General features: G+C 43.7%; 1 protein-coding gene and 1 non-coding gene across 5 annotated transcripts in view; one reads left to right on the top strand and one right to left on the bottom strand.

Annotated features, from left to right (window-relative positions):
• The window catches only part of Slc25a13 (solute carrier family 25 member 13), a 182,683-nt gene that overhangs the window by 144,618 nt on the left and 12,133 nt on the right, over window positions 1-25,932 (top strand). For all 4 annotated transcript variants that reach the window (NM_001419627.1, NM_001419624.1, XM_039108599.2 and 1 more), the window contains 2 exons: window positions 3,699-3,839; window positions 25,537-25,675. In NM_001419627.1, coding sequence (NP_001406556.1) covers window positions 3,699-3,839; window positions 25,537-25,675 — 280 coding nt within the window. The remainder of the gene's footprint in view (window positions 1-3,698; window positions 3,840-25,536; window positions 25,676-25,932) is intronic.
• On the bottom strand, window positions 7,009-7,115 carry LOC120102562 (U6 spliceosomal RNA). The gene has a single exon (XR_005504198.1). It is a non-coding gene; the product is annotated as a U6 spliceosomal RNA (small nuclear RNA).

Genomic DNA, 25,932 nt, shown 5'->3' with positions numbered 1-25,932 from the left:
CCTTCACTGAGGGCACAATACAGCAGTGTGAGTTCAGTACAGCAAATGTTCTTTGAAACCCACTAGAGACTCCAGAAAGTCATAAGGAAAGCGGTTTCTGACACACACTACATGTACACAGTATCTTTGCCCATCCAGAGCCCTCGAGTGATGAGGGGCACGAAGCCTTTGTGTACAATAGCCGTTCCTGTTCATTGTTGGCCCGTTTGAGGCATCTTTGATCTCCACAGAGGAGGAACGTGGCTAAGGTACTATGAATAGACAATAGAGTGGGAGTTGGAAGAGCAGCAGACAGCGAGTGTGCTGTGCGGTCAGTGATCAAGCCCTGGAGATGCCCAGACACTGTGTACCAAACGATAAGCATCTCCGCTCGGTGCCTTCAAGTCTCGTTTCCTTCCAGCCAGACTCCAAAAGACCCGTTTCATCTTTGACACCTTTGTAGTGTGCCACGTTGGGTCTGTGAGCTCTTTCTTAGTCCACCGGAGGCTAGGTATATACATCCTTCCATTCGTTCTAGTGCATCTCGTCCCTGCAGCCCCGTGAACTGTATTTTTTTTTTCTCTCCTGCATCTCAAGTATCCTAACCTGGCTTCGCTATTCCTAAGAGTAGGTATTTGTCTGTTGTCTTGGAGTTGGAGTTTGAGAGTTAAGTTTCTATCTTATTGGATGCATTGTTAAGTTTTGCAGGTGTTTGTAAAGAAATAAAATAATGAGACAATTCTAGGTCTAAAAATTATACCTTTGATAATGGCAACGCTTGGTTGTGAGATCAAAAGGAAAACATAAAAGCTGTTCTCCGAAATAATATCGGGGATTGGAATTAGAAATCATAGCTTTTATAGAAGGTGAGAAAACCCTCAGAATTGACAGGCATCCTCCAGATCACATATTAAAGAGATTTGTCAGTCCTCTGTATGCATAATCAGATAGGAAAATCTTAAAAAAGCACAGACACAGAAATTCTTAATTGTCTTAGTTGTCTGGTGTGGAATCCAGAAGTCACTACCCCTTACAAATTCAGCAGGTGATTGTGACCTGGCCAGCACACAGAACCTTAGGAGAAAAGGACCCCTACTTTTAGTGTGTCTCACCACTGCTCTGCCTTGTCGGCCAACCGGCGGCCTGGAGATGAATGGTCAGCATTTCTTTGCTTTTTGTAATAAGTGAGGTAATCTGTCAGATAAGTGAGCTGAGGGCCTATCTTCTAGTGGGGCGCTCAGCTGCCTCCTTACCTGCTGTGAGAGCACTGGGGTGTGCTGAGAATTACTCCTGTTTTGAGCTTTGAGAAATCAGCCATTAAAGTTACAGGCCTCTTTGTAGCCTAGCCTTCTGCTTCTTACATTGTATGCTCAGAAAGTTCTCTCGCCTCTAAAAAGAACGAAAGTCAAAAAGAGAAACCAGCCCTTAGGCTAATTCCGTTCCACTGAATTGTCCTCAACAATTTTTGTTCCTTGGAAGAGGTCTTATTGCTCGAACTATAACTTCTCCCCTTTTATAGCACATTTTCGTATTTGATAATGATCTCCACTTTAATATGAAGAGTTCCCTGGTCCAGAAGCACTAAAAGGATCTTCCCCGTGTGCTTAATATGGTAACTAAGTTCATTTCTTGTTCATCAGCTGAGCGTCTGCTGTGGAGGACTTGCTTGCAAACCCATGGCATGCTCTAGGGTGGTGGAAAGAGCCCCTCCCTCCCCCCAGGTTCCTGCAGGAAGCAGCAGAGCGTGAGGAAGCTCAGCTCTTCTGAGCAGAGGACAAGATATGATTGTATGGACCAGGAGGGTACAGCAGCCCCAGACGTGCTCTCTCCGGTACCAGGGCCTTCCCAGGACCTCCTGAGTTGTTTGGATGGCCTCCTAGAGAAGGAAATGGGCAAACAGCATCATGGGAGTGGACGGGGAGAGGTAACCTGTGTCCGAGAAATGCATGAACACCACTGCTCTGTAAATGCAGACAGGGAAAGTTGTTTGGTTTTCTTTTTTCCTTTTCTTTTCTTTTTAATGTGCCCCCATGAAGAGTCAGCATTGTTGAAAAGAGAAAGACAGTAAACAAACATTTCTTCCACTTTCTGTGAGCATCATTGTCCAAATAACACGGCATCGATACAGAAATTTAAGAAGTACTAAGAAAAACATTAAAGTCTCTGATAAAGTGCGGGTCTTCTCTGTGGGGCGTAACACTTTCCGCTTAACACGGACGGTGAGCATTTCACACGGTACTCAGTGCCTAGTATTCAGTGCACGGGTGTACTCAAACGCGTTTAATCCGTTCTCAGCATCGGGTGTTTATGTTGTTTCTTAATCTGATTGCACACTATGATGGACAGTGCTTCGGAGACCTCTCTCGTAGTTTAATTAATCCCATTTAGCATAGACGGACCACTTGAGAGATGCATGCACTGAATCCCAAGAGAGCCTTCCAGGTGGTTCTTCCAGTATGACCTAGCGTTAGTGACATCATTTCAGGAGACACATTCAGAATTGTGCCTCGTCGTGACTAATCTTAGTTGGAGTATATAAAACTTGTTATATTTCTCATTCATAAATAACAAGTTGGAGACCATTAAGAAAAAAAGCATACGGGCTTACGATTAATATGGACTTAGCTCCAAAATGAGGTTCCTTGTATTGTACTCTTTTAACATTTCGCTGGCGAACTGGCGATTTCGGGCGTGTGGTATCCAGCCATCCCCCGAGCAAATTAGCACATGGTGTACAAAGTTTAGGCTGTAATCAATTTAATTCATATTTATACCACTCAACATATTGTTTAATTTACATGAAAGGAATGATTCTATGCACGGGCAAAGTGTAAATAAAGTTGTAAGAGTAATTCCATAAAATGGAATTTGAATCCTGCTGGTTTCTCTTCAGATTTTCTTCCTCTGAGTTTACAAGTCTTCGGCAATTTTTAAATCACTGCCAGAATCAGAAAATCTGTGATGCGAGTTGTCCTTCTTGCTCTCTCCTATTTTAAGATACAAATCTGTCTATTTGAATATTAACTCATTTTTATTTTATGATTTTGAGTTTAGTCTAGTAATGCCTTTGTATCTTTGGCTTGGGTGTTGTAGTAACTGTTATCCATGTTTCCTGAAATCCTCTGTTTTTCTGGTGCCGGGGATCAAACCTGGAGTCTAGTGCAAGCGAAGGCCTTGCACACACCACTTAAAGTTCCTTCTGATTTCAGGGTAACTGGAGCCAACAGCAGTCTCCCTCAGCTCTTTGTATTCTTTTGTTCTCCACAAAACTAGAAATTCAGCCCTAGAAGCTTCCAATCCACAGTGGATTTTGATTCACACTTACAGTTCCTAGCTGCACTTTTATTCCTTTTTAAAATTCAATTACGTTTGGGTACACACACACACACATGCACGCACGCGCGCGCACACACACACACACACACACACACACACACACACACAGAGTGAACTCACAGAACAACTTAGCAATAGCCAACTCTCTTTCCACCATATGAGTCCCAGGAATTGAACTCAGGTCCTCAGGCTTGGTGGCAAGCACCTTTACCCATGTAGCCATCTTATTGATCTGTTTTAATTGATGGATAGAACTGGATGATCTGAGCCCAGCATCCTATGAGGCTAGAATATCCCAAACTTCGTTCAAAGAAAGTATTCTTCTTACCTTGATCCCTTACCGTGTTTCAGCTTTGATCCTAAAATTTCCCTTTTCTCTTTAGGCTGGAGGCTCCCAAGTGATTTTCACAAATCCTTTAGAAATAGTCAAGATTCGCTTACAAGTGGCTGGAGAGATCACCACTGGCCCCCGCGTCAGCGCTCTGTCGGTGGTTCGAGACCTGGGGTTCTTTGGCATCTACAAGGTAACTTTTCTTTTACTGGTTTGTTTAATTACTGTTATTTTAAGCACATAAAAATAAGTTCTGCTAGAACCCATAGGGCACCATCACGCCAATTAGGAGGCGTCCCTTCCTATCCTCTGTCAGCAAACTGTCCGCAAAGACGCAGAAGATCTGTGATGCTGTGAGAGCAGAGTCTCTTCAGTGACACTGACCCCAGCCACTGGCTGCAGCTTTTTTTTTTTTTTTTTTTTTTTTTGGATTTGTACTGATATAAGAATTTGATTCTCTCTGATGTCTGTGTATGTGTGTGTGTAACATAGGATGATGGGTACACACGTGGTTGGGTGTGTGAACACATGCATGTGATCACCAGAGGTCAACGTTAAGTGTCTTCTACTGCTTTCCACTCTTCCGAGACATGTGTTTCTTACTGAACCTGGAACTTACTGAGCGAATGAGTCCCAGTGACCCTGGTTTCCACCTCCCCAACACTAGGCTTACAGGCATGTGACCACAGCTCGCTTTCTATATGTGCTGTGGAGAGCCCTACTGAGTCTTTTACCTTGCATGACAAGCAAAATGGGAGCCATCTCCCCTGCCTCAAAAACAAATTCTTAGATGAAAAATGTGCTTTCTGATCTTACATATATATATATATTTTTTATTATTATTAACTTGAGTATTTCTTATATACATTTCGAGTGTTATTCCCTTTCCCGGTATCCGGGCAAACATCCCCCTCCCCCCTCCCCTTCCTTATGGGTGTTCCCCTCCCAACCCTCCCCCCATTGCCGCCCTCCCCCCACCAGTCTAGTTCACTGGGGGTTCAGTCTTAGCAGGACCCAGGGCTTCCCCTTCCACTGGTGCTCTTACTAGGATATTCATTGCTACCTATGAGGTCAGAGTCCAGGGTCAGTCCATGTATAGTCTTTAGGTAGTGGCTTAGTCCCTGGAAGCTCTGGTTGCTTGGCATTGTTGTACATATGGGGTCTAGAGCCCCTTCAAGCTCTTCCAGTTCTTTCTCTGATTCCTTCAACGGGGGTTCTATTCTCAGTTCAGTGGTTTGCTGCTGGCATTCGCCTCTGTGTTTGCTGTATTCTGGCTGTGTCTCTCAGGAGCGATCTACATCCGGCTCCTGTCGGTCTGCACTTCTTTGCTTCATCCATCTTGTCTAATTGGGTGGCTGTATATGTATGGGCCACATGTGGGGCAGGCTCTGAATGGGTGTTCCTTCAGTCTCTGTTTTAATCTTTGCCTCTCTCTTCCCTGCCAAGGGTATTCTTGTTCCCCTTTTAAAGAAGGAGTGAAGCATTCACGTTTTGATCATCCGCCTTGAGTTTCATTTGTTCTAGGCATCTAGGGTAATTCAAGCATTTGGGCTAATAGCCACTTATCAATGAGTGCATACCATGTATGTCTTTCTGTGATTGGGTTAGCTCACTCAGGATGATGTTTTCCAGTTCCAACCATTTGCCTACGAATTTCATAAAGTCATTGTTTTTGATAGCTGAGTAATATTCCATTGTGTAGATGTACCACATTTTCTGTATCCATTCCTCTGTTGAAGGGCATCTGGGTTCTTTCCAGCTTCTGGCTATTATAAATAAGGCTGCAATGAACATAGTGGAGCACGTGTCTTTTTTATATGTTGGGGCATTTTTGGGTATATGCCCAAGAGAGGTATAGCTGGATCCTCAGGCAGTTCAATGTCCAATTTTCTGAGGATCCTCCAGACTGATTTCCAGAATGGTTGTACCAGTTTGCAACCCCACCAACAATGGAGGAGTGTTCCTCTTTCTCCGCATCCTTGCCAGCATCTGCTGTCCCTTGAGTTTTTGATCTTAGGCATTCTCACTGGTGTGAGGTGAAATCTCAGGGTTGTTTTGATTTGCATTTCCCTTATGACTAAAGATGTTGAACATTTCTTTAGGTGTTTCTCAGCCATTCGGCATTCCTCAGCTGTGAATTCTTTGTTTAGCTCTGAGCCCCATTTTTTAATAGGGTTATTTGTTTCCCTGCGGTCTAACTTCTTGAGTTCTTTGTATATTTTGGATATAAGGCCTCTATCTGTTGTAGGATTGTTAAAGATCTTTTCCCAATCTGTTGGTTGCCGTTTTGTCCTAACCACAGTGTCCTTTGCCTTACAGAAGCTTTGCAGTTTTATGAGATCCCATTTGTCGATTCTTGATCTTAGAGCGTAAGCCATTGGTGTTTTGTTCAGGAAATTTTTTCCAGTGCCCATGTGTTCCAGATGCTTCCCTAGTTTTTCTTTTATTAGTTTGAGTGTGTCTGGTTTGATGTGGAGGTCCTTGATCCACTTGGACTTAAGCTTTGTACAGGGTGATAAGCATGGATCGATCTGCATTCTTCTACATGTTGCCCTCCAGTTGAACCAGCACCATTTGCTGAAAATGCTATCTTTTTTCCATTGGATGGTTTTGGCTCCTTTGTCAAAAATCAAGTGACCATAGGTGTGTGGGTTCATTTCTGGGTCTTCAATTCTATTCCATTGGTCTATCTGTCTGTCTCTGTACCAATACCATGCAGTTTTTATCACTATTGCTCTGTAATACTGCTTGAGTTCAGGGATAGTGATTCCCCCTGAAGTCCTTTTATTGTTGAGGATAGCTTTAGCTATCCTGGGTTTTTTGTTATTTCAGATGAATTTGCAAATTGTTCTGTCTAACTCTTTGAATAATTGGATTGGTATTTTGATGGGGATTGCATTGAATCTGTAGATCGCTTTTGGTAAAATGGCCATTTTTACTATATTAATCCTGCCAATCCATGAGCATGGGAGATCATTCCATCTTCTGAGGTCTTCTTCAATTTCCTTCTTCAGTGTCTTGAAGTTCTTATTGTACAGATCTTTTACTTGCTTGGTTAAAGTCACACCGAGGTACTTTATATTATTTGGGTCTATTATGAAGGGTGTCGTTTCCCTAATTTCTTTCTCGGCTTGTTTCTCTTTTGTATAGAGGAAGGCAACTGATTTATTTGAGTTAATTTTATACCCAGCCACTTTGCTGAAGTTGTTTATCAGCTTTAGTAGTTCTCTGGTGGAACTTTTGGGATCACTTAAATATACTATCATATCATCTGCAAATAGTGATATTTTGACTTCTTCTTTTCCGATCTGTATCCCCTTGACCTCCTTTTGTTGTCTGATTGCTCTGGCTAGAACTTCAAGAAAAATATGGAACGCTTCACGAATTTGCGTGTCATCCTTGCGCAGGGGCCATGCTAATCTTCTCTGTATCGTTCCAATTTTAGTATATGTGCTGCCGAAGCGAGCACTGATCTTACATATATTTTGACACCAGGTGATTTTCCTGTATTGGTACCTCTTCTTAATTAGTATTCATCTTGCTCATTTTTTTGTTTATAAAATGGTTTTCCAGTATGACAATGTCAATTTCTAGTGGAAAGTTTTGCCTACTTTTCTACCACAGATTTGCAGTGGAATAGCCCTTTACCAGTGCTGGGGGTGGGGGGGCAGATAGATGGTCACTGTGTTTTCAAGGCCAGCCTGGTTTACATAGAGAGTTCAAAACCAGCCAGAGGCGCACAGAGAGACCCTGTCTCAAAATGTAAAATAAAATAAAATAAGTTATCTGCATCTATGCCTAGCAGTAAGTTTTATCAAACAAAAGATACCCACTCTTTTCCAATGAGATTTTAACAGAATCTGTTGCCAACTCAATGGGGTGAAAATCCAAAGTCTGCCTAAAACAGCTTTATTTATATATGCAGAAAAATAGATAATTAATAGTGTATATACACAGATCGAGATGTTTTACTCAAAATACTTTTGTGAATTTTAAAGCAGTACCCCACCATTTCTTACTCCTTTTAGATACTACTTAGGTTAATTTCTAGAGAGCACTGTCTCTATTTTCATCCTAAGCCATGCATGTGAAGAGCTTTTGATGTCTGAAACCCTAGGAATTTACCCTTTAGACACTTAGCATTGAGACACTCAAGTCTTCCCCTCCCCCTCTGTCCCCTGTGCTTACAAGGGACCCTGCATGGGTAACAACTAACTGTTCTGAGCAGTTAGGTCCTTCAGCATGGTTTTTAAGTTCCTGCTTCCTCAGTATGTTTGCTCTTTTTGTTTCTGGGTTCTGCAGGTGACCTCCGTGAACATTCAAAATCTCTTCCGTTGGAGCTTTCTTTAGACAACTCCGCCCACCGCAGGCGGTTCTCTGCATTCCTCCTGATCCTGTGATCAGTACCTAGGGTCCGATAGGATCTGAGTCTCTAGGATCAGATAGAATGTGCCTCTCTCTGTTGGACTTCTTCTAAGAAGGGAGCTGGGTGCGTGAGATAGTTTGGAATAAATACATGGATATGGAGTGGTTTTATTTCTCATTTTCATGTCCGTGTGTGCATGGGCATGCATAGCAAGGTTGGTTTGAAGAGCCATTTCTCTCCACCTTCACATTGGTTCCTGGGTTTACACTCAGGTTGCCAGGTTTGTAGCAGGTGGCTTTACCCACAAAGCCATCCCTAAGGCCCTTGATAGGTTGGCTCTTTTGTTTTCAAATAGCACCAACGATGCCCATCCTATAATTGAGCAGCGAACACAGTGTCAATAGCTATTCTGTTTGCACATACATTACCAGCTCTAAGAAGTGAACGATATTGTCGAGAGCAAACACCCTCTGTTCTAACATTGTAGGCCCTTGTCATCTATGACATGAAGTAGTAGCTTGTCACTTTGATGGGATGCCAGGCAGTCTTTAAATAGGCCGTCTAGTGAAAAGTACTTGGTGCGATGGCAGTGACAGTGATCGAAATATCTCCGTGGATGAAATGGTAGGAATTTATTTTGCTGATGCAAGAGTAGACTGTGGGACTCTTGCAGAGGACACCAGGCTGGGGCTCCGTGCTTTCTGTCTTCAAATTATCTCTCAATCTTAGTCCCCTGTAGCCTTTGTGGAAGTCACCAGCACCCTGACTTCGGAGTTGGGTGAGCAAGGGTTGCCAGCTGCGGTATTTGAGCTGAGACCCGTGCTCAACCGTCGCTTGTTTGCACTTTTATGCTAAAGTTGCTTTCCAGAAATGAGCAAGATCGCTCATGTTTGAACAAGAGCACTCACTCTCCCATACGTTCCTTAATTACTACTCTAGTGGTTTAATCTAGTTCAGAAGCATTCCACAAGGCTTGGCGCTGCCTTGCAAAATGCTGTTTTGGTGAATTGGTAATTACCACATGAAGTTACTAGTGATTTTGAGCCGAAAATTTGGCTTCGTTGTGTGAGTGTCCTGACCCTTCCCACCTTCCTTTGGGCATCCTGGTCAGCCAAATTCCCAGAGACTCAAGGGTTGCCCAACAGTTGGGACCTCTCTGGTGTGTTCTGCTTGAGCCTTCACCCCAGACAGCTTCCATTTTGTTTTTCCAGTTTTGTTCCATGAACCTAGATCCAGGCCTCTCTACCTAGTTCCTTGGTCGGACATCCTGTTAAGAACTGCTTAGTGAGTGAGTGTCATGACTGTAGTTTTCTTGTGGTTCCAGGGGATTTTGTTTCCCGAGGTGTAGAGCTTTCTACTCCTGAAGTGGTTCTTGGTAGTGTTAGTTCCTTAGAAAGAAAATGCAAATGGCCGGAGTAACCTGATATTTTAAGGGCATCAGTTGTCCCTTCAAGTGAGTCTTTAAGCGGAGGACCTCAGTCCTAACTTTTATTGAGGCCCAAGCTCTTCCTTCTCCTTCCCAGGGTCCCCTTTGTTTGCTGCTGTTAACATTACAATACTGGAGGCCCGAGGGGTATGTGATTGATTCTGTCTGTGTGTTCAGGACTGCTGAGCTTAACCTTAACTCTATTGGTTTGACCAAGCTTTCTGTTTTTTCTCAAGAATTGACTTGCAAAGTACCTTAGCTTTCTGTGACCTCTGGGTAAACCGGCCATTAGAATACTTGCCTTAAAAAAATACATTTGCAACTGAAAAAAAAAAATCAAAACGAGTACAGTAAACCAGTTACACTCCTGAAGTTAGAAAAACCTTAGTGAACTGTGTAAACAAAAACTGGTGGCATTTGAGACTCAGTTAAAGCAGACAGGAAAGAGCTGATAAATAAAGGGAGAGTAAGTACTTACCTTTGAAAGACAATTTAATATGAAAAACAAACACCAAAGAGATAAAAGTAAATCAAATGCTCATGCACATTTTTTCTCAGAGCATGAAAATGCAAGGTCTTGGGCTGGAGAGATGGCTCAGTGGTTAAGAGGACTGACTCCTCTTCCAGAGGTTCTGAGTTCAATTCCCAGCAGCCATATGGTGACTCACAACCATCTGTAATAGGATCTGATGCCCTCTTCTGGTGTGTCTGAAGACAGCTACACTGTACTCAAAGTAAATAACCAAATCTTTTAAAAAAGAAATAAAAAATGAAAATGCAAGTTCTGTGCTTGCAGCTCAGTGGTGGAGCCCTATGCTATGTGATATGCGCGAGTGTACACGCGTGTGCACACAGAGGATGGGGAGCAGGGACAGAGTCATGGCCGTGTGTGTGGGTATAATTCTCCTAATCTGTCTTATAGCCCAAGTCTCTGTAGCGTAGAGTAAATCATCTGCCACAGAACGAGAGCTGCGTGAATTTACCTTTTGTGTCGGAGCTGTCAATTTATAAAGCTTATTCTTTAGCATTAAATGGAAGCCCGACGAATGGAAGTCCAAAACACTTTGACTAGAAAGCAGCCTCGGTAGTTTGCCTCTGCAGACAAAACTTGGCCATGGAGGAATGAGGATGAGCACCACCCGGCTTTAGCAGAAGGTTTTTACTGTAAGCCCAGGTGTTTGCTGCCAGGGAGAGGCTGTCTAGGAATATGGGCTCCTCTTTCTCTGTTCTAATCAAAGCATTCACTTTATTACGCAGTGCTCACATAGGTTTGTTTAAATCTCTACACATCAGAACGCTTGCATGCTCAACTGTTTTGTGTCAATAGATTACTGGAGCTATGGTTGTGCTCTGAAAGCAAGCGTAGCATCAGTTCATTTGTTTCAAAAGCTCAACTCATCCAGGATAGGAGAGTAAAACTCTAATTCTCTATAACCCAAACTATACTAGAGTATCAGTGCCTCATAAATCCAGTGTTTCTAAACACGGTGCACGGTCTCTCCTGTCGTGTTAATGGCCTCATGGTTTTACGGTGTGTGTGTGTGTGTGTGTGTGTGTGTGTGTGTGTGTGTGTGTGTGTGTGTGTATGTGTGTGTGTGGTGTTGATGATAAGTGTTTAAACTAGTTTCTTATCAACAGTAGTAATTCTTTCTAATTTTAGAAATGTTGGAAGTAGATAATAACAAATTCAAGAGATTAGTGAAAGAGAAGCACCTTTAACACACTCTTTGGCAGAATGGGACACAGGGTAGAGAATGGCTGGCACACTGATTTGACTGATTTGGTATTTTGAAACTCTTCCAATCTTGAGAAATCCCTACAAGCTGTGACTAACGAATAATCTGGGCCTTGAAACTGCCCCTTTTTCTATCACAGGCTCACTGGTACAGCCCATCACCTATGACTTTCCAACTCTCAGAGTCCTCAGAGAAGCTGATGCCAGCTGCTAGCCAGGGGAGAGAGAGGCCCGGCACCTCCACTTATAACTGATGAACTGTAAGCGTGCCTCATACTGAAAATGGACCGTAACATATTATCCCTTACAGAGGTATTAGAAGTCAGGCCGTGGATTCCTATGTCTGCTCAGGATACCTTTGGGAGTGCATGTAAAGTCCAGATTCTTAGAAATGAAGTGGTAGACCACTGTGTGTATACATTTCAGTAGTAGTGGGTTTAATCTATTGTGCCTATCTATTGACTTCATTCTATTAATATTACAAACACCTAGGGCCGATAGAGATGGCTCAGAGGTTAAGAGCACGGACTGCTCTTCCAGAGGTCCTGAGTTTAATTCCCAGCAACCACATGGTGGCTCACAACCATCTGTAATGGGATCAGATGCCCTCTTCTGGTGTGTCTGAAGACAGCTTCAGTGTACTTATGGCCATTAAATATAAAAAGTTGTGGAGGATAATCAAGAACAGACACCTGTAAGAATAATCACCCCTTTGCTTAGGAAGTAGCTCTTTTATGTATCTCTGTCCTGCTTTGCGTCCACCCTAGTGACCATTCCCACGTTCCCACCTCTGCTTCTGTCTTTTAACTGGACCTCTGTAGGATCCTTCTGAGGGCTTTCTATAACTCTTGGCCTTTCTAAAATCCAGCAGAAAATTAATCCAATCTCTGAGCACACATGTGTTATTGTTTATAGAAGCTTTATTTGTAATTGCCCAAACCTAGAAGCAATGACGGTGTCCCCTGGTAAATGAGTGGATGAACGCACTGTGGTATATTGGACAGTGGAAAAAATGCTGAGAAGAATGAGCTGGAGGCTGGAGGGATGGCTCAGCAGTTAATAGCACCGGCTGCTCTTCCAAGAATACCCAGTTTCAATTTCCAGCCCCCATATGGTAGCTCACAATTATCTCTACCTCCAGTCCCAGGGGTATGACATCCTTTTCTGGCCTCTACTGGTTCCAGGCACCGGCATACATGGCAGGCCAAATATCAATACACATAAAATAAAATTAAAATTGAGTAAAAACGAAAATGAACTATAAAACCACCAAGGGGCACGGAGGAAAGGCAAATCTGTGCCATTACATAAAAGACACAACTCTGAGCAGACTACAGGACATCTGGAAAAAGAATGTGTGCGAGCAGACTGGTTAACGTACTTCTACTGAGAGCTGACTCCGGTCCTGGAACTGTCGTGTTCATTTAAAAGGCCGCAGTGAACAGCTGACTTGCTAAACAGTGTTCGGTAGCTAGGGAGAGTCAAGTCGGCCTTCAAGACAACCAACATATCAGATCGTGCTGAAGGCTGCCCTTCCCGTCTTAGCTCGGCCAGCGCATTCTCTGAAAGACAACCACTGCATTGTGGTCCCATCTCCACTCCAGTTTGCTGAGAACATGTGTGCCAATCTAACACTTTCTCTGTGCCTGTGCCTCCTTTTTCTTCAGTGTCTGTGATAAGAGACTTACTTATCTTGGTCACTGCTGCTTTGTAGCCTTTGGCGCACCAGATAAATGACTGTTGGGCAAATAAGTGGTAACCGGAAGCCAAATCTTTTTCCCCATTACAAACGAGGGTTATGAGAGTACAGAAAGTAAGCAAACTGTTGCATAATGACCAAAGAAAGAGCACAGTACTGGGTTGGAACGTAAATGGGGGAGATCCCTTCCTCCAGTGTGCTCTGTCTCGGTGCTGGGAAGGAACCAGCAGGGGTGGCTATGGAAGCATGTTACTATCTCATGGCGATAGTCATGCAGCACCCCAGATTTCTGGGTTGCAGTCTGTATGCAGTTTAGCACAGCTGTCAGGGGAGTGCAGAGTTGAGGGGGAAGTAGATCCTACTCACAGAAAAAGGGCCAGGGGCTTCCTCAAGGAGATGGTGTGCAAAGGTTTCCGGGTGAAAGGTCTATTATAGTAGCCCAATAAGGTCTGAGGAAGGATGCAGATGCAGTCAGGATAGAAATTAAAAATTCATTTGAAAGAAGCTTCAGCCTTGCGAAGTCCTGGAAAGCGCAAAAGGGAGAGAGGAAATGGGGCAGAGGTGGGATTTTTAGAATTGCAGAGTTGAAGAAGCTTCAAGAAACTTTTAAAAGCTCCTTTACCTGCTCTTTTCTGTCACTGAGGCACAGAGGTCCAGAAATGTAAGGAAGCTTAGCTAGGTGATGCGGGCAGGCGGACTAAAGGCAGAGGGATCCTGATCCTCCTCCAGTTTTCTTCCTCCTGGGAAGGTTCTAGAAGGCAGAGGGCTGGACACAGAAGATACTGTGTGAGCATCTGTGGACATGGAGCCATGGGAGTGCTGACATCTCTGTCAGCAGGGAAGCTAACATGACAGGAAGAGGCCCAATGAGGCAGGAGTTCCAGGTGGGGGAAAGGACAGATGTAGCTCAAAGATGGAGACTGGAAAGAACAGCATCTTAGCAGCGTCCTCGGTAGGAATGAGAGAGGAGGAAGGGGATGTCCAGTGGAAATAAAGGGAGCAAAAGGCCACCTACGCTCTTTGAATCTAAAGATTCGGGCCAATGGCTCTCATTAAGAAACCAGTGGAAATCGAATCCTGGAAGCAAAAACCTCCATGAGGAGATACAAGCATATAAACCGCTCATAGGAGTTTTACTGCGAAAGAAAATAGCAACTAGAAAAGAAGTAGAGTCAAGAGTCAATGTTTTCTAGGTGTGGAGGGAGCATTGAGATATTCCTATTACTAATTGTCTTTACTGTGTTTGTCTTTTGCAATACTTGGGAATTAACCTTGGGGGCCTAGCGCATGCTAGGTATGTGCTGTAGTAACCGGATCACCTCCCAGACTGTACTTTTGCTTTGTTTTGTTTTGTTTTGTTACTTTATTGGGAGAAATTTCTATCTGCAGACAGAAGAAAAGGAGTCAGTGAAGGCAGTATTTGACACAGCTGAAGGCTGGCAAGATCAGCTATGGCTGGGATGCTCAAGATTCAGAGGTGGACTCAGAGCTGGGACACATGCGTGTAGTGCCTTCGAGCTACTGTTTGTGGAGAGCTTCCTCTTCCGGGCCCATGTTTATAATTGCATCTGCTTTACATCAGTTAACCCTCACCACAGCCCGCCAGACAGACGGTCCTCTTTTTTTTAAGCTCCAAATTACAGCTGAGAAAAGGAAGACGATGGGTTTAGTTAAGTTTTCCAGAGTGGTGAGTCTGGACTTCAAGCTCAACCTTATCCCTCTTTGAAATTTGATGTGTCTTACAACCTTTGTGGAGATAGGAAGGAAAGAACACATGCACAGTCCCTTAAATGTCCATGGAAGGAGTCATCCTGTGTGCATATAAAGCTCATTGGGTAGAACTTAGCCCCTAGTACAGATGGTGCATGTACTTATTAATTATTAATCGTAATTTTTAGCTGGAGGGTGTCAATTTTGCCCTAGCCCTGATAGGTAGTCTGATGTTCTGTATTAGACTCTTCTATCTTCGCCTTCCTAACCATCACCATCACTGGAACTTGGCATACTACTTTGGGCCTTTAGTTTCTTATTTGTTATTAGTTTTTTTGAGGGATTGGGGTTGGGGGGGTTCTATTGCCTAGGCTAGCTTCAAACTCTATATGTAGCTGAGGAGGGTGGCCTTGAACTCCTAACCCTGCAACCCTCACCTCAGCACAGGCTTGCTGGTAGGCTTGACCACACCAAGCCTGCTGGAAGAACAAATGAAGTGAGGATGGCTTTTAGAAACGTGAGTTTTACAGAACAGTGCCTAGTGGAATTTGAGTGTTTAAATAAGGGAGGAGAGAGGTGGTGCTTAAAAACCACAAATTGACCATTGTCGTAGTTACTGTTCTATTGCTGAGAAGAGACGCCATGGCCAAGTTGAGGTCTTGCTTACAATGTTAGAGGGTTAGTCCATGATCATCATGGCAGAAAGTAGACAGACATGACACTGGAGCAATAGGGGAGAGACTTACATCCTGATATGAAGAAGGCTGGGGAGAGAGAGAGAGAGAGAGAGAGAGAGAGAGAGAGAGAGAGAGAGAGAGAGAGAGAGAGAGAGAGAGATAGATATTAGAAGGCATTGGATTCCATTACAGGTGGTTTCTGGGAATTGAACTCTGGACCTCTGAAAGAGAAGCCAGTGCTCTTAATTGCTGAGCTATCTCTCCAGCTCCTGGTGTGGTCTTTTGAAACCTCAAGCCCAACCCCAGTGACACATATCCAACAAGGTCACCCCTCGTAATCCTTCTCAAACAGTCCCACTAAGTAGTAAGCAGGGACCGAGCATTCAAGCATATGAGTCTGTGGCAGCCATTCTTATTCAAACCACAAGTATCCTTCCATTCAGTCACCACGTGTGACGTACCAATACTCCGTTAACTGAAGTTACCAAGATCTATATGAAGGCAGTGGCCCTGGAGGAACGTAAACATGTCATTGTGGGCCCATCAACTTCTTTTAAGTATATTAATAGTCAACACAGAAAATTCAGGTACAAAAGGGCTCATGACAATAAGATGTTACCTTGTTCACGCCTAAGCTTCTGTGAATCTGTCTTTCCAGAGGCAAGCATTTTTCCAAGTCTATTATTTTGTTTTGTAGTTTTCAATTTTCAGTCTGTTATCTTTACAAAGAACCTGAAGCATCTGAACCGTGAGACTATAATATGCATGTTAGAAAGTATGTAGACTGATGGTAGCCCCTATTCATAGACTACTTCCAACATATTTTTCCAGACGTACTGGATATGCTTCTCTTTCTACCCAGCCAGCCTTTTCATTCTCTGATTTCTAATTGTGACTGGGGTATATACTTAGGCACAGCCTGCTAAAGAAATGTTGATTAAGCAACACATCAAAAAGATAGACCTGTGGCAGCCAGAGACCTTTGTGGAGAATGATTACTTAAAGGAACTTGTGTAAATGTCTTTAGTAGGATTGGGTTCTGCACTAAAAGCAATTTGACTCTCAAGCTTAAAAATGTACTCGTTCATGATTCAGTTGTGAAGCCAGAGTTGTTTCTTAGCTGGCAGTTGTTAACAGAATATACATTGGCTGTTTTCATTGTCTCGTCTGATAGAAAAAGGTACCGAGCACTGATAACGGTGATTGGTGTCACCTTTTTGGAGGACCCCATGCTGGACATTATACTAGGCACTTTATGTTATTATTACTAAATTTACATGTACTGTCTCTATAAAGTTTATAAATAAGGAACTTGACATAGAGAAAGTCCTCCGACTTGCAGAGCCTGAGCTCTGGTTCCTACATGGAGCAACCGTGATTTAGAATCCAATCCCGATTCGAGTATCCGTTTTTTTTGAAAGTCATCCACTTCTTGCCTGTCAGAAGTGAAGCCTTCCCTTCCCATCCACTTGGCCATGAGTGAGCATTCAGCGGACGCTGTGTGCCATGTTAATGCTTGCCATAGTTAGGGCTTTTATTGCTTCATTGAAACACCATTCCCAAAAAAGCAACTTTAGAAGAAAGGTTTATTTGGTACTCTTCTCCATTGCTGTTTATTATTGAAGGAGGTCAGGACAAAAACTCAAACAGTGCAGGAATGTGAATGCAGGAGCTGATGCAGAAGCCATGGAGGGGTGCTGCTTACTGACTTGCTTCCCATGGCTTGCCCCACCTGTTTTCTTATAGAACCCAAAACCCTCCACCCAGGGATAGCACCATCCACAATGGGCTGGGCCCTCCCACTTTGATCACTAACTGAGAAAATGCCTTACAGCTGGATCTCACGGGACATGTCCTCAACAGAGGACTCTAGCTCGTGCCACACAAAACCAGCCAGTACAGAGCTGGAAGAGAATTCTGGCATAGCTGGGGTCATCCATAAGTGCTGTGTTATTGAGAAATAACCTTCATTGAGTATAATGAAGGAGTTAGAAGGAATGAGAAGCTAATCATGAGGGGCACTGCATGTGAGGAGATCTTTGGTATTTTGAAGAAAACTTGGAAAGTCATAGTCTAAAGATGGGGTTGAGGATTCCTCCAGTAAGGGCTCTCTATGAAGTCTCCAACCATTGGCAGAGCACCTATGTGTAAGCAACTAAAATTGTTGAGGAACATACTCTGTAAAAGCCGCCTCATGAATTAGTGCAGAAGGAAATACAAAGGTTGGTGAATTCAGCAGGCATCCAGAGCTGAAAGGCATTTGCCAAACAGCTATGCCTTCAGTAATGCCTGAAGTACAGAGAAAGAAAGAATATGGCTGGGATGAGGGGAGGTGGGCACAGCATTTCAGAGGATATTTGTTCTCAGAAGTCACCCATCTGTGCAGACCCAGGCCTATTGGCAGTGCACTTCTCTGACCCCATTCCTGGTGCTAAACTATCTTGCCCCACAAAACTGCAACCTCCAAAAGCTATACCCTTGGAGGGTGCAAAATAACCGTGCACCTTCTCACAACAGGTTGCAAGGAACATGGCCTTGCTTGTGGGGAGAAGAGAAGGGAGGAGGAATCGTCTTCTAACAGTGAGAAGTTTTTAACTTGAGTTTACAGGCTGATTTTGTATTTCCCTGTAGGGGGTCCGGTCAGGGTGGGGATGCCAGGATGGCAGTGTCCCTATGGGACAGACACAATGTAGTACTAGTCTTCTGAGGAGGAGCCTAATCTCAAAGGATTTTTCAGATACCGTTCCATGGTGAATAAAAGAACAAGATCTAAAGCCACAAAAAGCAGTAGGAGATGACAGGAATAAGAAGTAGTGTGAACATAGGAAAATGTGAAGACCCTAAAACTGTCGGAAATATAAACTGAAGGCTTATTTCTTAAAAAAAAAAAAACAAAAACTAATAAGTAAAATTATGATGATTAGAATCGTGCATTCATCGGGTGACAAATTTGAACACAGCTGAATAAAGAATTAGAGAACTGGAAGGTAGGACTTACTCAGGAAGCATTGCTGAGAGAGCTCGAGACTAAGAATTTTGAGATGGCCTAAGTATGAAAGAAAGTTGGAAGGAGAAGCAGACAGGATGGCTGAAGTTTTCCCAGGACTAATGAAGGATAACAAATTTAAGGAGCAGAATGAATCAAAATATTCAAACGCAATGCAGCTCATTCCAAGGGCTGAGTCTCACAGCTGCAGAGAGGTTCCTGGGGGCCAGAGATGATGACAGGTCCCACTTTAGGACACCCCTTCACATGGTGTCCTCATGTACGGAATGGGGCTAGGGGACCATTCAGACTAGAATTCCATACTTTGTAAAAGTCTATTTTAGAAACAAGGCTAATGAAAATCTTTTAAAAAATATAAAAAAGATTGACAAAACTTAAGAAGCATGTCAAGTTAGTACAAACGGGAGGCAGAGATACACAGGTCTCTGAATTTGAAGCTAGCCTGGTCCACGTAGTTCCAGACTAAACTTGATTACACCATGAGACCTAATTGGAAAAACAAAATAGTAAACAAAGAAATTCTGTCACTGTAGCTCTGTGATGCATCCTTTCCTAGAATGCTTGTCACATAGATTCAAGCCCCAGTTCTATTTAGAATGAGAAAAGGGGGAAATTTACAATACAAGTAAGGAAGAAGGAAAAATTGAAACTATGTAATCGTGCAGTGAGATTGAAATGGAAACTCTGGGAACTATTTGATAATATTGTCTTAATTTATATGTGCCTGTGCACGTGCGTGTGTGTGTGTGTGTGTGTGTGTGTGTGTGTGTGTGTGTATTATTATTATTAATAGCTGTAATTTGTTGTCATAATGATACAATGAGGGCTGCTTTTAATTTAAGGAGTCTGAAGAATGTGTGTTGGACAGAAGATGATAAACTTACAAACAGTATTAAGGTAAACAGAGGAAACAGACAAAAACTATGCTTGCCAGGCATGGGTGTAGCTAGGAGAAAGAGGAGGAGGGAGAACAATAAAGAAAAGCACCTTTCCACAGGTTGCTGCCCTGCAGATGACATGAGACTAATGCTCTACATAAAAATAATATCCGTGTCTGGCTTCTGTCCATCTCAGTGACAGCCCTTTTGGTGACAGAGCAGCTTACAGTTACACAGGAAGTGAACCAATGTGTGGTGCGTCCACCAAGAGACGCCGGGCTGCCGAGATATGTTTATCATCACATTGAAATTCAGAAGAAAACAATGCCACCGAAGTTTCTTGCTTAGAACCAGATGGGTGGCCATATATTTCATATTCAAATCGAAGTCATTGGCTGTTCACTGACATCTTAAGTTGCTGGGTGGTTTGTTGGTTAAGGCAGTACCGTCCTCATAGCAGTTTTTGATTGACCCTGGGGAGAATTCCTAGCAAGATCCTGCTCAAGTCCCTTATTGTTACCGTTATATGTAGTCATGTACAAAGGTTGGAATGACTCTTTGAAATGCACCAGAGTTTTCTTTTGCACGTCATCCCAGTTACTTACCTGTAAGCAGTTTGTGTCTTACTTGAAATATATTGCATAACTCCTCACCCCGTTTTAATGAAACTGGGTATTGAGCCTAGGGCAGAATCCCCACCCGCTACTGCCAAGCTGTGCATAGAAGGGTTAACCTTCTGAGGGGAAGCCAAAAGGAATGCTAAGGGATCAAGACATGACACGCTGCCCATTGTTTGCAGCTCCAGATCAAAATATACAATTATGCATGCCAAATAAATTCTAAACCTGTAAGGTTGGAAAAGACGGTGGCTCTGACGACAGGTGCCAGAAGCATTAAATAACCTCCTCAGACAAGGTGCACCACTGTTGTCTTGAATGCTGTGGGGGTCCCCCAGTCTGGCATTTTCCCCTATGCTAGACAATGTGCATTCACTGCTGGAGTCTCTGTTAAGCCCCAGTCCCCCAGACCTGCTGGCTCCTGGTGCCCAGCCCGACACAGAGGTGCCTTTGTGAGTGTAATTACCTTTCCCTGTATTAGTAATAGTCTGTTTAGAGCTGTGTTTGCAGGTACTGCGAGAATAAGCAGGAATTAGTATGCAAAAAGACCTGCCCTGTCTCTGACATCTTTATCAGCACCATTCCTTAGGACTGGCTTTCCTGCCTAAAGTTCGGTTGATGGGGCTGGTGGAATACTACTGGATGGAGAGCTTTTAAAGGAGGTGTGTGTGTGTGTGTGTGTGTGTGTGTGTGTGTGTGTGTGTGTGTGTAAGGGACAGATGGAGGGCAGTCTTGTGTGTTGTTTCATGAGAGTCTCATGCCCAGCAAAACTGCCGGAGTAAACTTGAATGGATAATGCCAGCGACTTAGGAATTGATTAAAGCTCCTTTGGGCTTTCAAGTGTTCCCACATCAAAAACACAGGAGGGACAAAGAAAAAAAAAATGGTTCTTTTGTTGTGAGGTTACTATTGCCAGCATCCTCAAGCTACTGATAACCCCTGCCAGTTGTGGACTGTGAACCTGAAGCGAGCCTATCTTTAAAGACGCTTGCCTTATCTGTAAGTAGCCATGGTGATTGAAGGCATTGGGAAAGTCCAGAATTGGAGGGCAGTCAGCTCAAGCTGATTTGCATATTAAGTTGCCCGGAAATGCTTTATATTCCCTCCATCTGTTCCTCGGCAAGCCTTTCAGTTAAAAAATAATAATTTCCCTTCTTTGGAGATAGAGGGTACTTTCGTTATTAGGTTAGAGGGTTGTATTTTGTGTTTAGTAATTTTCCATATGTGATTTTTTACTGTGTGTACCCAGAAAATTCAAGGCCAATCAGAGGATAAAGGAAAATCCACCCGGATAACCAGTGCAAAAGAAGCCAGAGACTGGCCGTTTTCACACGGGAGCAGAAAGAATAAGGATTTAAATGGCACACTCCATGTAATTTATTAATTTTGTAGTGGCCAAAGTTGCCGAGGCAGTCCGCAGAACAGCACAGCATGTCTCTTTGTTGCAGAGTTACCTGTTGAGAATGACTTGATCACTGAGGAAAGACTCGCTGTGGGGCAGGGAGAACTCAAACCAAGCAGCTTCCTTTTTGGAGACTGGGTCGGGAAATGGGTGTTGGCTACCGAATGAAGAATTTATCAAGAAATCTGCTAGAGAAGTATTTTCTTCACCCTTGGAACCTCCTAAAAGTCCTTTTAGCATCCTGCTTCCCTTTTCATTGTGTGGGAGCAACAGGTCAGGGATGGCCTAAGGCAACCCTGAAAATTGGCACCTGCCTTTGTGACTGAGACCTAGATGGCAGGAGTGGTCAGGAGACCAGGCCAGGGAAACTGAATAGGTTTTGAAGTCACCTCTGCAGGAAGATTGGATTCTGATTCCTCAGCGGCCGGGAGAGGCTAAGGTCACCTTGTGACTCAAGCCGAATGATTTGCTGAAAGGAGTCTCTTGAACAGGTTTAGGGAACAATAGAAGTCGGTACCTGAGGGAAAGCCAGGAAACACAATCCCTCTGCCCACATTTGTCCCTCTCATTTTTGTGACAGTGGGTATGTCACAGGACTGTGGCAGGTGTTACGCATGCCTTCCTGCAGCCCCACTCCCTCCTCTGCCCGTGGGTGTTTTGAGAATATAAACTCGTTCTCAGTATTCTCAGCACTTGCTGCACAGGAGCGAAGTGGAGGATCTTCCGTGGAGTGTTCTTCCTACCTGAGCAGGCAGAGAAGCACTATTAGGCTTCACTTGCTGGCACGGCCATCCTGCCTGTGGAGGTTTTTTCTTCCTGGGCTGTTCGATGTTTCTTGTATTCTCAGACAATTGGCAGCCTAAGACCTCTAACACAGCCTAGCGTTTCTTCGGGTTCGTACAAATTATTTGACCATACTGCCTGTCTCTTGGAAGAATACAGCTTACTCCTACTGAGTGCCCTAGCCTTACAGGTAGTACTCCTACTGTGTGCCATGGGGTTACAGGTGCAGCTCTGCTCCTCTTTTTTGTTTCTTTCTAAGTTGGCTTCTTACCAGGCCACTTGCCTTCGGTCTTTATCCATCCCTTCAGTCTCCTTCACCCTCTCAGGGGAATGTACAGTTGACTCATGCTTTCAAGGCAGGAGGGAGACAGTCTGATATTGGGAGCTGAGGATGCCTCTTGGGGACTCAGCTGTTTTGCATGTGCCAGCGCTCTTCCCGTGTCCCAGGAATGTTTTCAGGGCGTGCCCCTTGCCTTCTTACGCGTGGTCTCAGATCACGTTGAATCTACGAAGCCTGAAGCAGACTGATCTTGCTTGTTTTAACTTTAGCGTTCCGGTACAAAATGACTGTTTTCCACTCCACTTTGTTAGTGATCTTTCTTTCAAAAACTAAAAGCATGGTTTCGCTTTTGAAAATATTTTTCAAAGAAGCAAGTTAGTGCCCTTCTAGAAAGCTAACCTTTTCCAAAGTCTCCTGGATTTTTCTAGTTCTGTTCCTTCCTCCTACTGATGTCACCAGTGCAAGATTCACTGGCATCAAGAACACGCCTGGCACCCCCAGATTCCGTTAGAGGTGTTTTACAAATTAAGTAGGTAGTCATCCCTGGCCTCTGGTTTCTTCCGATCTGAAGCAGGCGACACCCACACGGAAATAAGTGGGCAGGCAAGTATGACGTCTCAGAACAGGACTGAGGAGATGTAGACAGTGTGGAGACACGTGGAATCTATGCCTGTCCATCCTCTCCTTAAAAGATGCTCAATAGAGATGGTGGTGTCTGGTGGGTTAAGTGAATGAAGAGATGGTATTTGAAAGGTTGGTGTCCCCGGCAGGGCATTCATCAGAGGAGGTGAGGAGCGACAGGGGCACGGTGTCGGCTCAGATGAATAGAACATTGATGGCTGTAGCTGACAGGAGTTAGGGTTATCAGTGAGAGGCACCTGGACAGGCGCAGGTTTGAAAGGGGTGAGAATACAGGAACCTATCTGCAGGACATCCCAAACCTGGGGATGTCGTAAGAGGGCTAAAGGAGCAAGTAAAATAAAATTGTGGACAGCACAACAGAAGGCCGGAGGAGACACTACCTTGTTCCTGATCAAAACAATCTGAAGCCACACACTGTGGGTTTGAGGAGCAGCTTCAGCGCGGCCTGAGTTCTGGAGCTGTTTGCCATACTGCTGTTGGCCGTGCTCTAAACCATTTCCCGGTGTTCGCCCTGGTGATCTGTGAAATGGTAACAATGGACGCCAGATTAAATTGGCAGGTTGTTAAATACATGTAGCATTCTGTAGCCGAATTTCTCTAGAGAAAAATTTAGTTTCCTTAGGAGGAGATGCTATTATTAGCAAAGGAACAAGAACAGGACAAAGATCTGCCTATGAAATATAACATTGGAGAGCTTTCCAGCTGGAGGTGCAGTTAAAAGAAAACCTTGTAGAAAGAAGCATATCAATTAAGAAATTCTTATGATTTATTTCGGGAGTAATGTGAGGTGATTTTTACTATAGGAAGGGAGCCATATTTAACCGATCTTTATTCGAATCCCGTATCTGGTGTGTTTCTCATGGACAGCACGCATGCATGGTCAGATGACTAGAACTCACAGGAAAATCTGAGGCAAGAAGAAATTAAAAGGGGTGATGAATGCCCCGAGATTACTGAAAGAACATGTCATAACGGAGGCACCGGGTGCTCCGTGTAGATATCAGTAGATACTCACACCCCACTTTGCTGCGAACCTCCCAAAAGCTGAGAGCTGGAAGACAAAAATCTCAGCATCTACAGGAGTCAACTTGTCTACAGTTATCTCTAAGATGGCTTCAGAACACGACCTTCAGATAAGCCGCTGACAGAAAAACATCCAGGTCATCGGGTTTTACGTGTGTGAAGTGAGGACTTAATGGGGTTCTCATTTTCTATTTGGCATCGAATGGTTTGGAGGGTGACGACCCACTTGCTCGAGCAAACTAGCAACACAGTACCAGAGGGGTGGGGGGGGGCAGCCCTTTTTCTAATACCTTCATGCAGAATGAACGCACAAAGTCTCCGTGGGTCAGTCAGAAGAGGACTGTCCACACCCAGTCAGATCTGGAGAGAATCCAGATTCGAAGCTTTTGTTCTGGTTGGAAGGCTGAGCTAAACTAGGATTAAATTTAATAGGATTAGGTATAAAGTTCTACTTGTATTACTTGTGTAAGACAACTAATTAAGTTGCAGTAGACCTGGGCTAATAACAGTTTCTGTGAAAAAAGACTGAAGGTTTTATATATACACCCCTAGAGCTCAGTTGGAGTCAGCAGTGTAACGTGTTTGGTAGGGAAAGCCAGTTACAGTGAGTGACAAAGGAGTGGCGGACACAAAGCCGTGACCAACTGGAGCCAGCATCAGACAGAAGCCCTCGGAGATACTGCACAACCAGACATGCATGCCGTTGGTTGCAGCTAGATCTGTTGAGTCTGGACGAATTTGTTATTTTCTTTGGGGAATCTTTATAATTGGTGGAAATTTGGGGCATTAGAAATCAGTGAAAGAAATAGTATTAAATCATTAAGTGTTGAAAACATAATTTCCTTCCCACTCAGCCTGCCTAAGAAACACTGTGTGTGTTGTAGCTTGCATTTTAACACCATTATTTTTTTCTTGGTATCATCAGTGCTTGGGGGCCTCAGCGTGGCATGGTTTTGGCATCAGAAATTATTTAGGGAAAACTTCACTTCTAAAGTTAATTGTTCTACATAGAGCTCTTAAACGTGTCAGAATTACGGTAAATATTTTAGGGTGGGCATTCATCAATATTTCATAAACCCTAAACAAGGAAAAGAGTCCAAGAACTCTCTAAAAAAAGATATATTTTTATGTACATGTAATTTTTTTCTGGGAAAGACTCCAACACTTTCATCAGATTCTCAAATAATACAAAGATTGGACTTCTCCCGTTGTACCTTCTTAGCTTGTCTCTCTCCTGTATAAACAGAGAGGCACCTTGATTGTTGCCTCCTGCCTTATTTGAGACCCTCCAACAGATCTTCCTTGAAACGCCAATGACTTCCACCCACTGAGACTTGAAAAGGGTCACAGGCAGAGTTCAAGAATTGTTTTAATTGAAAGCTCGACCTCAGAGGAACATTAAACTCCCTCTTCCTGTGTCCTCACACCCTATGACAAAGCTAGCTGTGTTTGGAAGAACAAGACTCAGGCTTGTTGCTTTGAGACCTCAAGTTGCACTTTACTGTCACCCCCACCCCTCAGCGTCTGAGTACAGATTTGGTCTTCTCCAGGAATATTTTGTTCTGAGGTAGGTGCCAGAGAAGCCTGACTTTCTCAATGGGATGTGTGTTTCATGTGGTTTCTCTTCTCCTTGCAAACCTCATAGGGTGCCAAAGCGTGCTTTCTGCGGGACATTCCTTTCTCGGCCATCTACTTCCCATGCTATGCCCATGTGAAGGCTTCCTTTGCGAATGAAGATGGGCAGGTCAGCCCCGGAAGCCTGCTCTTAGCTGGTGCTATTGCTGGTAAGTCTTATCCACAGGGCACTGTTTTTTTTTTCCCACCATCCACCCCTAAACCCTCCAGGATCTAACCTAACTCCACCCACATTACAGAAATAGGATTTTTTTTTAACTTTAAACAAAATTTTATTACATAAAGGTTGTCACATAACTGGATACTTCTCTACTCTGTACACAATCATTCTTGCCCTCCACAGATAGGCTGCTTCTGAATTTCTCATGTGGTGACACAGCGCTACAGTCCTGATGCTAACAGAACA

Source organism: Rattus norvegicus, chromosome 4, assembly GCF_036323735.1.
Source record: "Rattus norvegicus strain BN/NHsdMcwi chromosome 4, GRCr8, whole genome shotgun sequence".
Lineage (NCBI taxonomy): Eukaryota > Metazoa > Chordata > Mammalia > Rodentia > Muridae > Rattus > Rattus norvegicus.
The sequence above is the reverse complement of the archived record's forward strand: the minus strand, read 5'-3'. Positions and strand labels throughout refer to the sequence as shown.